This window comes from Rhinopithecus bieti, unplaced genomic scaffold, assembly GCF_001698545.2.
Source record: "Rhinopithecus bieti isolate Rb0 unplaced genomic scaffold, ASM169854v2 scaffold_12928, whole genome shotgun sequence".
Taxonomy (NCBI): Eukaryota; Metazoa; Chordata; class Mammalia; order Primates; family Cercopithecidae; genus Rhinopithecus; species Rhinopithecus bieti.
The window spans coordinates 2,596,788-2,613,497 of NW_016807614.1; the positions used below are offsets into that span (position 1 = coordinate 2,596,788).

The window sequence follows — 16,710 nt, forward strand, 5'->3', positions numbered from 1 at the left end:
AAAAAAAAAAAAAAAAAAAAAAAAAAATTTTAGGAAGAGAATAATGATTTCAAATTATGAAAGAAATTACCGGCCAGGTGCAGTGGCTCACGCCTGTAATCCCAGCACTCTGGGAGGCCGAAGTGGGTGGATCACCTGAGGTCAGGAGTTCAAGACCAGCCTGGCCAACATGGTGAAACCTCGTCTCTACTAAAAATACAAAAATTAGCCAGGTGTGATAGTGGGCACCTGTAATTCCAGCTACTCGGGAGGGTGAGGCAGGAGACTCACTCGAACCTGGGAGGTGGAGGTTGCAGTGAGCTGAGATCATGCCACTGCACTCCAGCCTGGGCAACAAGAGTGAGACGCCATTTCAGAAAACAAACAAACAAACAACAACAACAACAACAAAACAAACAAAACCTCTACATAACATAAGTATCTACAGGAAAAATCCCAAATCAAAGAGTAACATTATGAAACAAACATTTAACCGTTAAATTTGTAAGGGTGTCAATTTAGCATGTTAGTAATAGTCTGAAGAGAAAACTACTATTTAAACATATTTTTTATGAGACAGGTTTTTGCTCTGTCTCCCAGGCAGGAGTGCAGTGGTAATCATAGCTCACTGAAGCCTCAAACCCCTGGGCTCAGCCGCCTCAGCCTCCCAAGTAGCTGGGAATACAGGCACGTGCCATCATGCCCAGCTAATTTTTTTTTTTTTTTTTTTTGTAGAGACATGGTATTACTTTGTTGCCCAGGCTGGTCTTGAACTCCTGGCCTCAAGTGATCCTCCTGCCTCAGCCTCTCAAAGTGCCTGGGTTACAGCCGTGAGCCCACATGCCCAGCCAAAATCTATCTACTGTTTAAAAACATTCAAATTTTTTCTCTATAGAGTATTAAGGTCTTAGTTAAAAATGAATGCCCTTTTCACCATGACTTCTGACTTACCTGTAAAAGCTTTTGCTTCATCCATCACCACATTCACATCAACCATTTCATTTTCTATAAGAAAAGACAAGTCAGACATAGAGACCAAATCTTAGACAACTGACATGAAAATTTAATTTGTAATATAAAGGATTGGAATTCAGCTATTTCTCCTAATTTGCTCTAGTAACTTTTAACTCAAAGTGAAGAAGAAACAGAGGACAGAAAAAGATCAAGCTGTAAGTTTAAAGTAAACATCTACTTAATTAATACCGCTTTCCATAAAGTATCAAATGACTCAACATTGAGATGAAGCAAGCTTAATAGGAATCCCTTCTATAGGCCTTTCTCTTCCTTCAGACTCATAAGGGGAGCGTGTTTTAATAGACATGATTGAATTTGAAACCTAGAAGTCACTTATGTACATAAACAGTGAACCTTTAAACCTTGAAGGAACGCTATCTTCTTAATCTACAAATTGTGCTTATGTTCCCACCTCTAACCTTCAAGACTGTAATCTACTTGAGTGCAGAAATTATGCCTTAATTTTATTATACTACTGGGTTTAAATTGTCCACTATTTAGTTCATTGTTTTGCATATAGTATATGCTAGCTAAACAAATGAAAAAATTCAGTGGTATAGAAATAGTCACACTGTTGGATGAGAAAAAAAAACTCATTAAAAAAACAAAGAATTCTAAAAAATACCTCATCAGTAACAATATTTTCCAGCAGGAAGCATTTTTGAGGACCCCTAGCTAAACATGTGGGGACCATGTTACAATTAAAAAGTAATTTATGGTGACTTGTTCATGATAGGAGGAAGGGCCAGACAAAAATTATGGATAATTATCAATGTTGTTAAGCTCAGGGAGCGTGAGGTTTTAAACGACAAATTATGGCTGGGTAGGGTGGCTCATGCCTGTAATCCCAGCACTTTGGGAGGGCAACACATGCAGAACACTTGAGGTCTGGAGTTTGAGACCAGCCTGGCCAACATGGTGAAACCTTGCTTCTATTAAACATACAAAAATTAGGTCGGGTGCGGTGGCTCATGCCTGTAATCTCAGCACTTTGGGAGGCCGAGGCGGACGGATCACTTGAGGTCAGGAGTTGGAGACCAGCCTGGCCAACAAGGTGAAACAATACAATAATTATTATATTGTATTGTAATTATTATAAACAATACAAATAATTATTTGTATTTTTAAATACAAAAAATGAGCTGTGCGTGGTGGTGGGTGCCTGTAATCCCAGCTACTCGGGAGGCCGAGGCAGGAGAATTGCTTGAATCTGGGAGGCGGAGGTTGCAGTCAGCTGAGATCGCACCACTGCACTCCAGCCTAGGCGACAGAGGGAGACTCCATCTCAAAAAACAAACAAACAAACAAACAAACAAAAAACAAAAAAAATGAACCCACAAAAATTAGCTGGGTGTGGTAGTGCATGCCCATAATCCCAGCTATTTGGGAGACTGAGGCATGAGACTCGCTTGAACCTGGGAGGTAGAGGTTGCAGTGAGCCGAGACTGCGCCACTGCACTCCAGCCTGGGTGACAGAGCAAGACTCAGTCTCAACAAAACAAAACAAAAAACTACAAATTAGGCCAAAACTGTTTTCTATGTTAGGGCCAGCTACAGGTGAAGGTAGCATGGAAGATGTTTGCTGATAGCAGTGGCCTACTTTAATTACACCTGCCCATCGCTAGTTGAGAACAGAAACCCTGAATTAGGGGAGAAAAACTATTTATTTTGGGTTGGCATATGCTGGCTCTACTGAAAGATGTGCTGTCTGGCTCTCAGATGGAAGCTTGTTTTTCAAGGGGAAGAGCCATCTAATAAGGAAATCTTAGCCAGGGGCTCATTCCTTAGCAATTTCTTCCTAATGAATTATTCTAGCTTTGTCTCTGACAGTTTGTCTAGTTAAAACGGTCTTATTGAGTTATTAAGAAAACTGTCTTATTATAAAAAGGTTTACTTGGGAAGGAAGTAAGGGAGGGAGGGAAGGAAAAGGGAGGGAGGCAGGAGAATGTATGAAGCAAGTATCGCAAAATAGTAACATTTGTTAACTCTGGTCAGTGGGCACACGATGTTTGTTGTATTGTTCTCTGTTTTTAGGTATGTTTGAAATATTTCATAAGCTTTTCAAAGAGGTTAAAAATAGGTTTACTTTCAGAAGCCTTCCTATAGAAGCCCTACGTTTCTCCTAGGTACAGTGGTATCTGAAACACTTACCATCAACTGGCAGATGGTTCAGTAGGTCCTCATATTCCTCTTTCCCAATTTCGATTTCCATATTATTTAGAAGAGTTTCCAGATTACTGACACTGACTTTTTTTCCTTAGGAATTAAGAGGATGGAATAAGAAATACAAGTAATTTGAAGTAGAAGATGCCAACTTTATTATTATTATTATTATTATTATTATTATTATTGAGATGGAATTTCATTCTTGTTGCCCAGGCTGGAATGGCGTGATCTCAGCTCACTGCAACCTCTGCCTCCCAGGTTCAAGTGATTCTCCTGCCTCAGCCTCCCAAGTAGCTGGGATTACAGGTTTGTGCCAGCATGCTCAGCTAATTTCTGTATTTTTAGTAGACATGGGGTTTCACCATGTTGGCCAGGTTGGTCTCAAACTCCTGACCTCAAGTGATCTGCCCACTTCAGCCTCCCAAAGTGTTGGGATTACAGGCGTGAGCCACCGTGCCCGGCCCAGAAGATGTTAGCTTTAAATATGCATTTATATTAAGTGGAGAGTGAAATAATATATTGGCCACTCAGTGTCAGAGTTGAGAAGAGAAAATGCTCCCTCAACATTGAGCTATAATTTTCAGTTGAAGTAATCATGGATGAAAAAGAATTAGACAAATTTGATGAATTGTGATAAAGATAACAAACCTAAATGAAAGCAGAATTTCTTTTTCTTTTCTTTTCTCTCTCTCTCTTTTTTTTTTTTTTTTTTTTTTAGATGGAGTTTCGCTCTTGTTGCCCAGGTTGGAGTGCAATGGCGCAATCTCAGCTCATCACAACCTCTGCCTCCCAGGTTCAAACGATTCTCCTGCCTCAGCCTCCTGAGTAGCTGGGATTACAGGCATAAGCCACCACGTCCACCTAATTTTTGTGTTTTTAGTAGAGATGGGGTTTCTCCAGGTTGGTCAGGCTGGCCTTGAATTCCCTACCTCAGATGATCTGCCCACCTTGGCCTCCCAAAGTGCTAGGATTATAGGCGTGAGCCACAGCGCCTGGCCCAGAGTTTCTTTCTCTCTCTCTTTTTTTAAGATAGGACTTTTTTCTTTCGCACATGCTGGAGTGCAGTGGCATGATCCTGGCTCCCTGCAGCCTCGACCTCCCAGGCTCAAGTGTTCCTCCCACCTCAGCCTCCCAAGTAGCTGGGGCCACAAGTGCATGCCAGCAGGCCAGCTAATTTCCTTATTTTTTGAAGAGATGGGGTCTTCCTAAGTTGCCCAGGCTGCTCTTGAACTCCAGGGTTCAAGTGATCCTCCTGCCTTGGCCTCTTAAAGTACTTAGATTACAGATGTGAGCCATCATGCATGCTGAAAGCAGAATTTCAAACTTGCTACAGTGACATATTACTAACAGTGACTTGCTCAAATATAATTATACTAAAGGAAGAATGGTAGGTTATGAGGCATAAATTCAGAATCAGTAAACAGTGGAATAGCAAGATTCCAATCAGTGAGAAATTCAAAAAAGCAAATGTAAAGCCCAGTACATTTTAGCTGCTGTTTTCATATTCTTACCTTTGAGAGGCTTCACACTATCCAGTAATTTTTTCTTGTACACCTTTCCATCTATAAGATATGGTAAAATTCAAGTCAAAAAGAGGATAAGAAACTATTTTTATAAGACATGATTCACCTAGAAATTTATTCTATTTCACCCTCAAATAATAACAAAAGATAAGAACTGCTCTCACTGTGGTCATTCTGTCCCCTAGTTGAAATACATGCCAGTAGTTGATGTGCCCTACACACACCCACACACACACACACACACACACACACACACACGTGCTGCTTCTGCTTTTTTTTTTTTTTGAGACAGAGTCTTGCTCTGTCACCCAGGCTCGAGTATGATGGTGCTAGCTCGGCTCACGGTAACCTCCATCTCCCGATTCAAGTGATTCTCCTGCCTCAGCCTCCCGAGCAGCTGGGATTACAGGTGTGCACCACCATGCCTGGCTAATTTTTGTATTTTTAGTAGAGACAGGGTTTCACCATGTTGGCCAGGTTGTTCTCGAACTTCTGGCCTCAAGCGATCCACCTGCCTTGGCCTCCCAAAGTGTTGGGATTACAGGCGTGAGCCACTGCGGCCAGCTGGTGGTGCTGCTGTTTTTTTTTTTTTTCTTTCTTTCTTCTTGTTCTTCTTTTCTTGCACCTTGCCTTTCTCTTCTTTCCCTGACTATGCTCTAGGCCCATGAAGTGTTCCTATCTTTATCCCTAATGGAGGATCCTAAAGGGATGATATGAAAATAGTTATCAACTTGAACAGTAATAAAACAATATTTAATAAAAAATTAAAAACTGTTTTTGTTTTCTAAACAAACTCTTTCCATAAACAGAGATGAAATTCAATTAGAATAGAGAACAGAGGGCTTATGCACCACCCCACCTCAGGCTCCATCCTATGGCAAGAGAATATGTAGTATTGAAAAACCCCTCAATGCCTGGCATGTGTCTGTAGTAGTCTCCAATACAGTCCATCTGCATTCTCCTTCCTGCTCTCTCAGAACCAAACTCCTAAGAAGGCTGCAATTCTCATAACTGACCCTTTGAGAGAACAATCTGAAGGAAATGCTAGACAAAATGAGTAACCACAGCTTTAAGAATATATGGGGTGGGCCAGGCGTGGTGGTTCACGCCTGTAATCCCAGCACTTTGGGAGGCCAAGGCTGGCGGGTCACTTGAGGTTGGGAGTTCAAGACCAGCCTGGCCAACATGGTGAAACCCCATCTTTACTAAAAATACAAAAATTAGCCATGCATGGTGGCGGGTGCCTGTAATCCATTACTCGGGAGGCTGAGGCAGGAGAATTGCTTGAACCCAGGAGATGGAGGTTGCAGTGAGCCGAGATTGTGCCACTACACTCCAGCCTGGGCTGGAGATTTAATTATTCCAAGTTATATATCCAGCCTGGGCGACAGACTGAGATTCCATCAGGAAAAAAAAAAAAAAAAGACTATGAGGGATGAATTCAAATGGGTACTGAGCATTTGCTGCCCAGGGTGCTACTTCTGCCTCAAGGGCACTATCCCCCTTGGCAGTGTTTAGCCTTACTCTTGCCTGGGGAAAATTGGGGAAAAGAGCGATGGAAGGATATCTACACGGGGTCTCTAGGACTGGGCAGGATGCACAGTTCTGAAGCACAGGCTGACCTCTGGGGTCTTTATGGGTAGTTCTGTGCAAGTGCCCTGGAGGTGGAACTTTTGAGGGGCTGTTTGTGCTGCTGACCAGGTTGGATACTGACAGTACAAGCACACAGTCCTGGAGGCCCCTGCTCTCAGGCCCCTGCTCTCAGGTGTTTTTATGTTTTAACTGATGGATTGTAGGGAGGTAGGAGGGCTAACAGGGGAGGGACTGAGAGTGTTGGATGCATCAGGGGGCTACAGAAGAATTTAGCTGTGTAGCTATTAAAATATTTAGCAGAAGTCTACTGGCTGAATGCAAAAGAGAGAACTTTCTCATTTCCAAATTAAAACACAAGTGACAAGAATAGAGTTTCTTTCTTTCTTTTTTTTTTTTTTTTGAGACGGTATCTTACTGTATTGCCCAGTAACTTGGCTCATTGCAACCTCTGCCTCCCGAGTTTAAGTGATTCTCATGCCTCAGCCTCCCAAGTAGGGGACTACAGGCAACTGTCCCCATGCCCAGTTTATTTTTTTGTATTTTTAGTAGAGACAGGGTTTCACCATGTTGGCCAGGCTGGTCTCAAATTTCTGACCTCAGCTGATCTGCTCACCTCGGCCTCCCCAAGTGTTGGGATTATGGGTGTGAGCCAACACGCCTGGCCAAGAACTGGGTTTCTTATGCCAGAATTTCATTTCTTAGGGGGTGTAATGGTTAATACTGAGTGTCAACTTGATTGGATTGAAGGATGCAAAGTATTGATCCTGGGTGTGTCTGTGAAGGTATTGACAAAGCAGATTAACATTTGAGTCAGTGGGCTGGGAAAGGCAGACCCACCCTTAATCTGGGTGGGCACAAGCGAATCAGCTGCCAGCGTGGCTAGAATATAAAACAGGCAGAAAAACGTAAAAAGACAAGACTGGCCTACCCTCCCAGCCTACATCTTTCTCCCATGCTGGATGCTTCCTGCCCTTGTACACTGGACTTCAAGTTCTTCAGTTTGGGGACTTGGACTGGCTTTCCTTGCTCCTCAGCTTGCAGACGGCCTATTGTGGGTCCTTGTGATGGTGTGAGTTAATACTCCTTAATAAATTCCTCTCTCTCTCTCTCTCTGTCTCTCTCTCTCTGTCTCTCTCTCTCCCCCAGGAGTTCTGTCCCTCTAGAGAACCCTGACTAACACAGGGGGTTTCTCACAGTTCTTGTCCAGGAGCCTACGATACCACAGCTCCATGCCATGATGGTATGCTAAATACTCACCACAGACTGGCAGAGTTTTTAACAGCATCGAGTGTTCTTTTTCTGTTAGCTCTATCCCCATGTTTCTCAGCACATTTTTAAGGTTATCAGCTTCAACCTTTTCTCCTTTGAGTAGATGGGAATTGTTTCAGAAGACAATATTAAGAGATTTAATTATTCCAAGTTATAAAAAATATAATCCAGTATAGCACTATTTCTAACTGCACAATGAGGTATAAATACATGAGTTGACTTCACTTAGAGTTATTTTGAGGTTCAGTACCTGAAAGCATTCTTTAATCCAAATAAACAGATGACACTTCTGTTCTGGGTATGAGCTGGGATAGCATGGAGTAACAGGGGGGTGGCATAACTGCTCAGTGACTTATGATGCGCTATGGCTTGAATGTTTGTGTCCCTTCCAAAATTCATGTTGAAACTTAACCCCCAATGCAACAATATTAACAGGTAAGGCCTTTAGGGGCGGTTAGGTTATAGGGATTCCTCGCTTGTGAGTTGGACTAAGGCCCATATACCAGAGGTCTCATACAACAATCAGCCCCCTTTTCTTTTGCCTGTCTGCCCTTCCCCATGTGAGGGCACAATGTTTAAGGCACCATCTTGAAGCATAGAGCAACCCTTACCAGACATCAAATGTGCCTTGATCTTGGACTTTTCAGCCCCTAGAACTTTGAGAAAGAAATTTCTATTGTTTTTGAATCACCCAGTTTGTGATATTTTGTTATAGCTGCAAGAATGGACTAAGACAGATGGTATACAGAATCTATGTAATTCTACCTGCAAGTAATACTTCTGTTTCTGCTTCATGGCCTGAATTATGGGACTAATTGTTCAGAGTGATCACATTTCCTTCTGTGAAAACTTCACACTGAGATTCACTGTGTTCATCAATATTTTGGTTCTTTAAACACTAGTGAAATGAACACATTATTAGCCTACACATTAGACAAGTTAATACCTCTTTTCGAGAGTACCCACACTTTTCCTAAATCTTTAATATTCCAAAATGTTGTCAACAAGACAAAATATCAATAAATGGTGAAAGAGCAGAATGAATTTATCAATGATTTCTGGAGGGGGTAAAATACTGCTTTAAAAGGTAGTTATCTACAAAGCATTAAGATCTCAATTTTGTTATGTCTTATATAAATTCCCACTCACCTGTAAAAGCTTTTGCTGCATCCATCAAGACATCCAGGTCAACCTTTTCATTTTCTGTAAGAAAACTCAGAATTTAGATTCAGAGTTGAAGCTACTGAGACTTAAAAAATTATATAAAATTCTTAAATTGAAATTTAGTGAAGAGAATTACAGTAATTTTAATGCATTATTCTAGAATTTTATTATTTTTTCAATCCAAAGGAGCACATAGTAGAAGACAAAAGATTCAAGTTTTAAGTATATATTCATTCAACTTAATTGAATGCTTGCTTTTATTTTACAAACTGTTAGCTGTTAAAAATATTCAGAGCATTATGGTGAGTGAAGTTTTGTTTGTTTGAAGTTAGCGCCATCCTACAGGTCAGTCCTCCCCCTTTCAGATCTAGTTCTCTTGCATTAAGTGCAAGGCTGAGATGTGTTACAGCAAGTGTTCTCAACGTGTGGGCCATGGACCTCTATATTCACCCAATACCCTTTGCCATTTTCACTGTGTTGACATTTGTACTGATGGTGCAAAAGCAATGTTGGACAAAACTGCTGCATATTTGCATGAATGAAGGCAGTGACAACTAAGTGTACTAGCAGTCACTGCGTCCTTCACTGTACATACTTATGGTAAGATGTCCTCAGCAAAGCAGCAAAAGTTATTAATTTTTATTAGATATTAACCCTTCAGTGCATGAAACACTTTGGCTGCAATCTGAACTATGATGATTTCTTGAGGAAAAGAACTTGTATGATTGTTTGAGTTGCAAGAAAACTAGTTGCTTTGTCATGGGATACCATTTTCACTGGAGAAAATGACTAATGGATAAACTACAGTTTTTCAGAGTTGGATATCTGCCAGACACCTTCTTGAAAATGAACAAAGTAATTCTGTCATTTTAAGAAAAAACCTAACAACAGATGTTTTAATGGTTGAGTTCAAGCTTTTTAAGGGCAATTTGAATTTTGGAAACCTTATTATCTGTACTATGACTTGATAGTTTCCCAATACTTAAATATTATTTTAATAAGAATGATGGTGATATTAATAAATGTAGTTTTTTAAACAAACCAGCATAACAACCAGCTAACAACACAATGACAGTATCAAATCCACACATATCAGTAATAATCTTGAATGTAAATGGGGTAAATGACCCACTTAAAAGGCACAGAGTGGCAAGATGGATAAAAAAAGCAAGATCCAATGGTATGCTGTATTCAAGAGACCCATCTCACATGTGATGACACCCATAGGCTCAAAATAAAGGGATGGAGAAAAATCTACCAAGCAAATGGAAATCAGGAAAAAGCAGGGGTTGCAATCCTAATTTCAGACAAAAGATTTTAAATCAACAAAGATTAAAAAAGACAAAGAATGACATTACATAATGGTAAAGGGTTCAATTCAACAAGAAGACATAACTATTCTAAATATATATGTACCCAACACAGGACTGTTCAGATTCATAAAGCAAATTCTTAGAGACCTACGAAGAGACTTAGATTCCCATACAGTAACAGTGGGAGACTTCAACACTCCACTGACAGTATTTGATCACTGAGGCAGAAAATTACCAAAGATATTCAGGACCTGAACTCAACATTGGATCAAATTGATCTGACAGACCTCTACAGAACTCTCTACCCCAAAACAACAGAATATACATTCTTCTCATTGCCACATGGCACATACTCTAAAATTGACCACATAATTGGACATAAAACAATTTTCAGGAAATAAAAAAGAACCAAAATATCAAACACACTTTCAGACCACAGTGCAATAAAAAGGAGGTCAAAAATAAGAAGATCATTCAAACCATGCAATTGCACGGAAATTAAACAATGCTCCTGAATGACTTTCACATAAATAATGAAATTAAGGCAGAAATCAATAAGTTCTTTGAAACTAATGAGAACAAAGATACAACATACCAGAATCTCTAGAATACAGCTAAGGCAGTGTTAAGAGGGAAATTCATAGCACTAAACACCCACATCAAAAAGTTAGGATGATCTTAAATTAACAACCTAACATCACAACTGAAAGAATTAGAGAAGCAAGAGTAGTAAATCAACCCCAAACCTAGCAGAAGACAAGAAATAACCAAAATCAGAGCTGTACTGAAGGAAATTGAGACTCTGAAAACCATTCAAAAGATCAACGAAGCCAGGAGTTGGTTTTTTGAAAAAATTAAAAAGGCCACTAGCTAGACTAATAAAGAAGAGAAAGAGGATCCAAATAAACACAATAAGAAATGACAAAGGGGGTGTTACCACTGACCCCACAGAAATAAAAATAAGCATTGGAAACTACAAACATGTCTGTGCAAATAAACTAGAAAACCTAAAAAGAGATGGATAAATTCCTGGACACATACACTTCCCAAAACTGAACCAGGAAGAAACTGATTCCCTGAACAGACAAATATCGAGCTCTGAAACTGAATCAGTAAATAGCCTACCAACCAAAAAAGCCCAGGACCAGAAGAATTCACAGCTGAATTCTACCAGATGTACAAAGAAGAGCTGGTATAATTCCTACTGAAACTATTCCAAAAAATTAAGGCTGCATCTAGTCATCCATCTTGGAGGAGGAATTGATTCTGACTTTTTGATTATTTTAGGTTAATGGTCCTCAGTCCCCATTAGCCCATCTCCTACTTCTGAGTGTCCTGGCATCCTGCCTATGGCATCTTCCAATTCCTGAAGGTCGCAGAAGACAGGAACTGTGGCAGAGTCACCTGGGCCTCCCTGAGTGAAGGGCATGGAGCAGTGAAGAGTGGAGCTAAGCACAGTTTGTGGGTGCAAGGAGACAAAGGCCCTGCCAGATCCCTGAAACCATGTTGTTATTTTAAAATGAATTATTATATAATAATTATTAAATGTGTTTTTGTTTCTAATATAAATATTAATACATACCCACATGAACAGCATGAAGTCTTAAAAAATTATTGATTGATTGATTGATTGATTGAGTTTTAACAATGGTGTCTCTCTATGTTGCCCAGGCTGGTCTGAAACTCCCAGGCTCAATAAATCCTCCCACCTCGGCCTCCCAAAGTGGGAGGATTACAGACATGAGTCACTGTGCCCAGCCACATAAAGAGTTTTTGAGACCAAAAAGTTTGAGAACCCCTAGGTTAGAGAGTACATGCAATAACAGACAACACTCAGTTTGCTTGTTGTTTCCTCATCCAACTTCAGTGCATATTTATCATTTAGCCTAGAAGATCCTGATACCCTGTGTTTCCTAGTTCTCTTGTATTTTCCCAAGACTATAAGCTCCTCTGAGGTGAGACACCATATCTCTGCTGCCCTTGTACCCCTAATGATTCTTAGTTTCTAGTAAATACATTACCCAGATATAGTATAAACATTTGCCAAGTAAATACAGCAGTATCATTACAATGCTGACACATTAGACTGGCATTCAATAAATATTTGTGGAATGAATCAATAAAAGAAAAAAATGTATTCAAAAATGAGGACCTTGATCCTTGAATAATGAAGTCCTGCCTTAGTAAAAGATAAACTTTCTAGTCTATGGTGTTCCATGCTGTTATAAACTTGAAGCCAGCCCTTCATGCCAATCAAGATTCTTGGTGGTCTGCATCCTTACTAATGTTAGTTATCAAGCTCAGTTGAAGAAAGAATAGACTCCTTCCCTCCTTCTCTTCAGAGTCTTTTCAACTCAGCCCCAATACTATCACAGTTATGCTGTTTTTTTTTTTTTTTTTTTTTTTTTTTTGGATTGGTCTAAGCTGAGAAACTGTGAGTTCCTAAAGTGTGAGAGGGGGAAGTCTGCCTCTGAACACACGTCCCCTCTGGGGAACCTGAAAATCCAGATCACAGGAGAAAGATTTAACCTTACCTAGAGCTGAAACGGATTTAGGGAGCCAAACAAAATATAAAAATAGAAGAAGCTGCAGGAGGAGCCCTGTAGGCACTCTGGTCCCCAGCTTGAGCCCAAGGAAGCCATTCCTGGCCTTATTTCATAGGCGTTCTTGGGGAAGGCAGCCAGTGGAACTGGGGAGGGGCCACAGGGTGAAGGAAGCTCCTAGTTGAACTTTGTAGTAATTTCAACTGAGCATGAATTTTCCTGAGCAGAATCCAGAGGGGAGCAAATGGGAAGTACAGACAGGAGTGCAGAAACCACAGCTGATGGTGTGGGCAGGTGGGGAAGGGTGAGGTCTGAGACCCCTGCTTGCTTTCTCAGTGGGGAGGCTTATAGCCTGGGGCAAGATCTCAGCCCTGTTGCCACTGAGATCTAAAACTGTGGAAAACATATTTGAGGGAATAATTGAGGAAAACTTCCCTGAACTTGGTAGAGATCCAGACATTCAAATACAAGAAGCTCAAAGAACACCTGGGAAATTTATTGCAAAAAGGTCATCACCTAGGCACATAGTCATCAGGTTATCCAAAGTTAGGATGAAGGAAAGAATCTTAAGAGCCATGAGGCAAAAGCACCAGGTGATCTATAAAGGAAAACCTATCAGATTAACAGCAGATTTCTCGGCAGAAACCTACGAGCTAGAAGGAATTGGGGGCCTATCTTTAGCCTCCTTAAAGTAAACAACTATTAGCTAAGAATTTTGTATCCAGTGAAACTAAGCTCCATAAATAACGTAAAGATGCAGTCTTTTTCAGACAAACAAATGCTTTGAGAATTCACTACTACCAAGCCAGCACTACAAGAACTGTTAAAAGGAGCTCTAAATCTTGAAACAAATCCTCAAAATACACCAAAATATACATCAAAATAGACCCTCCTTAAAGCATAAATCTCACAGGACCTATAAAACAATGACACAATAAAAACAAACAAACAAACAAAACCACACGGTATTCAGGCAACAAACAGCATGATGAACATAATAGTACCTCACATCTCAATACTAATGTTGAGTGTAAATGACCTAAATGCTCCACTTAAAAGATACAGAATGGCAGAATGGATAAGAATTCATCAACTAAGTATCTGCTGCCTTCAGGAGACTCACTTAACACATAAGGACTCACATAAACTTAAGGTAAGGGGTGGAAAAAGATATTCCATGCAAATGGACACCAAAACAGAGCAGGAGTAGCTATGCTTGTATCAGACTAAACAAACTTTAAAGCAACAGCAGTTAAAAAAGACAAAGAAGGGCATTATATAGTGATAAAAGGACTTGTCCAGGAAAATATTACAATCCTAAATATATATGCACCTAACACTGGAGTTCCCAAATTTATAAAACAATTACTAATAGACCTAAGAAATGAGACAGACAGCAATAAAGTAATAATGGGGGACTTCAATACTCCACTGACAGCACTAGACAGGTCATCAAGACAGAAAGTCAACAAAGAAACAATGGGTTTAAACTATATCCTAGAACAAATGGACTTAACAGATATTTACAGAACTTTCTACCCAACAACTGCAGAATATATATTCTATTCATCAGCATATGGAACATTCTCCAAGTTGACCATATGATAGGCCATAAAACAAGTCTCAACAAATTTAAGAAAATTGAAATAATAGCCAAGTACTCTCTCACACCACAGTGGAATAAAATTGGAAATAAACTCTCAAAGGGGTTTGATGCAAATACATTGAAATTAAATAACTTGTTCCTGAATGATTATTGGGCTAACAATGAAATCAAGATGGAAATTAAAAAATTCTTTGAATTAAATAATAGTGATGGGATACAGAAAAGGCAGTGCTAACAGGAAAGTTCATAGCCTTAAATGCCTACATCAAAAAGTCTGAAGGAGCACAAATAGACAATCTAAGGACACACTTCAAGGAACTAGAGAAACAAGAACAAACCAAACCCAAACCCAGCAGAAGAAAAGAAATAACCAAGATCAGAGCAGAACTAAATGAAATCAAAACAAAAAAATACAAAATAATTATGAAACAAAAAGTTGGTTCTTTGAAAAGATAAATAAAATCGATAGACCATTAGCACGATTAACCAAGAAAAGAAGAGAGAAGATCCAAATAAGCTCCATTAGAAGCAAAATAGGAGATATTACAACTGATACTACAGAAATACAAAAGATCATTCAAGACTATTATGAACACCTTTATATGAATAAACTAGAAAACCTAGAGGATATGGATAAATTTCTGGAAATACACAACTCTCTTAAATTAAGCCAGAAAGAAACAGAAACTTTATTTATTTATTTATTTATTTATTTATTTATTTATTTGAGATGGAATCTCGCTCTGTCACCCAGGCTGGAGTGCAGTGGCCGGATCTCAGCTCACTGCAAGCTCCACCTCCCGGGTTCCCGCCATTCTCCTGCCTCAGCCTCCCAAGTAGCTGGGACTACAGGTGCCCGCCAACGTGCCTGGCTAGTTTTTTTGTATTTTTTAGTAGAGACGGGGCTTCACCGTGTTAGCCAGGATGGTCTCGATCTCCTGACCTCGTGATCCGCCCATCTCAGCCTCCCAAAGTGCTGGGATTACAGGCTTGAGCCACCGCGCCCGGCCAGAAACAGAAACTCTAAACAGACCAATAACAAGCAGCAAGATTGAAATGATAATAAAAAATTGCCAACAAAATCAGAGTCCAGGACCAGATGGATTCACAGTTGAATTCTATCAGAAATTCAAAGAAGAATTAGTATGAATCCTATTGACACCATTCCAAAATATAGAGAAAGAGGGATTCCTCCCTAAATCATTCTATGAAGCCAGTATCACCCTAATACAAAAACCAGGAAAAGACATAACCAAAAAAGAAAACTACAGAGCAGTATCCTTGATGAACATAGATGCAAAAATCTTTAATAAAATACTATACTAGCTAACCGAATCCAACAACATATCAAAAAGATAATCCACCATGATCAGGTGAATTTCATATCAGGGATGCAGTGATGGTTTAAAATATGCAAGTCAGTAAATGTGGTACACCACATAAACGGAATTAAAAACAAAAATCACATCCTCATTTCAATAGATGCAGAAAAAGCATTTGACAAAATCCAGCATCCCTTTATGGTTAAAACTCTTAGCAAAATTGGCATACAAGGGACATACCTCAATGCAATAAATGCCATCTATGACAAACCCACAGCCAACATAATACTAAATGGGGAAAAGTTGAAAGCATTCCCTCTGATAACTGAAACAAGATAAGGATGCCCACTTGCACCACTTCTCTTCAACATAGTACTGGAAGTCCTAGCCAGAGCAATCAGACAAGAGAAAGAAATAAAGGGCATCCAAATCGATAAGGAGGAAGTTAAATTGTTGCTGTTTGCTGATGACGTGAATTATCCACCTAGAAAACCCTGAAGACTCCTCCAGAAAGCTTCTAGAACTGATAAAATAATTCAGCAGTTTCTGGATACAAAATTAATGCACAGGCCGGGCGCGGTGGCTCAAGCCTGTAATCCCAGCACTTTGGGAGGCCGAGACGGGCGGATCATGAGGTCAGGAGATCGAGACCATCCTGGCTAATATGGTGAAACCCCGTCTCTACTAAAAAATACAAAAAACTAGCTGGGCGACGAGGCGGGCGCCTGTAGTCCCAGCTACTCGGGAGGCTGAGACAGGAGAATGGCGTGAACCCGGGAGGTGGAGCTTGCAGTGAGCTGAGATCCGGCCACTGCACTCCAGCCTGGGCGGCAGAGCAAGACTCCATCTCAAAAAAAAAACCAAAAAAACAAAAAAACAAAATTAATGCACATAAATCAGTAACTCTCCTACACACCAACAGCCACCAAGGTGAGAATCAAATCAAGAACTCAACCTCGGCCGGGCGCGGTGGCTCAAGCCTGTAATCCCAGCACTTTGGGAGGCCGAGACGGGTGGATCATGAGGTCAGGAGATCGAGACCATCCTGGCTAATACGGTGAAACCCCGTCTCTACTAAAAAATACAAAAAACTAGCCGGGCGACGAGGCGGGCGCCTGTAGTCCCAGCTACTCGGGAGGCTGAGACAGGAGAATGGCGTGAACCCGGGAGGCGGAGCTTGCAGTGAGCTGAGATCCGGCCACTGCACTCCAGCCTGGG

General features: G+C 40.4%; 1 protein-coding gene across 1 annotated transcript in view; it reads right to left on the reverse strand.

The window, feature by feature from the left end:
• Nucleotides 1–16,710, reverse strand: part of EFCAB3 (EF-hand calcium binding domain 3) — a 100,403-nt gene that overhangs the window by 75,893 nt on the left and 7,800 nt on the right. The window contains exons 4-8 of the mRNA XM_017882931.1: nucleotides 8,694–8,747; nucleotides 7,533–7,637; nucleotides 4,671–4,721; nucleotides 3,145–3,249; nucleotides 931–984 (exon numbers count right to left, since the gene is read on the reverse strand). Coding sequence (XP_017738420.1) covers nucleotides 931–984; nucleotides 3,145–3,249; nucleotides 4,671–4,721; nucleotides 7,533–7,637; nucleotides 8,694–8,747 — 369 coding nt within the window. The remainder of the gene's footprint in view (nucleotides 1–930; nucleotides 985–3,144; nucleotides 3,250–4,670; nucleotides 4,722–7,532; nucleotides 7,638–8,693; nucleotides 8,748–16,710) is intronic.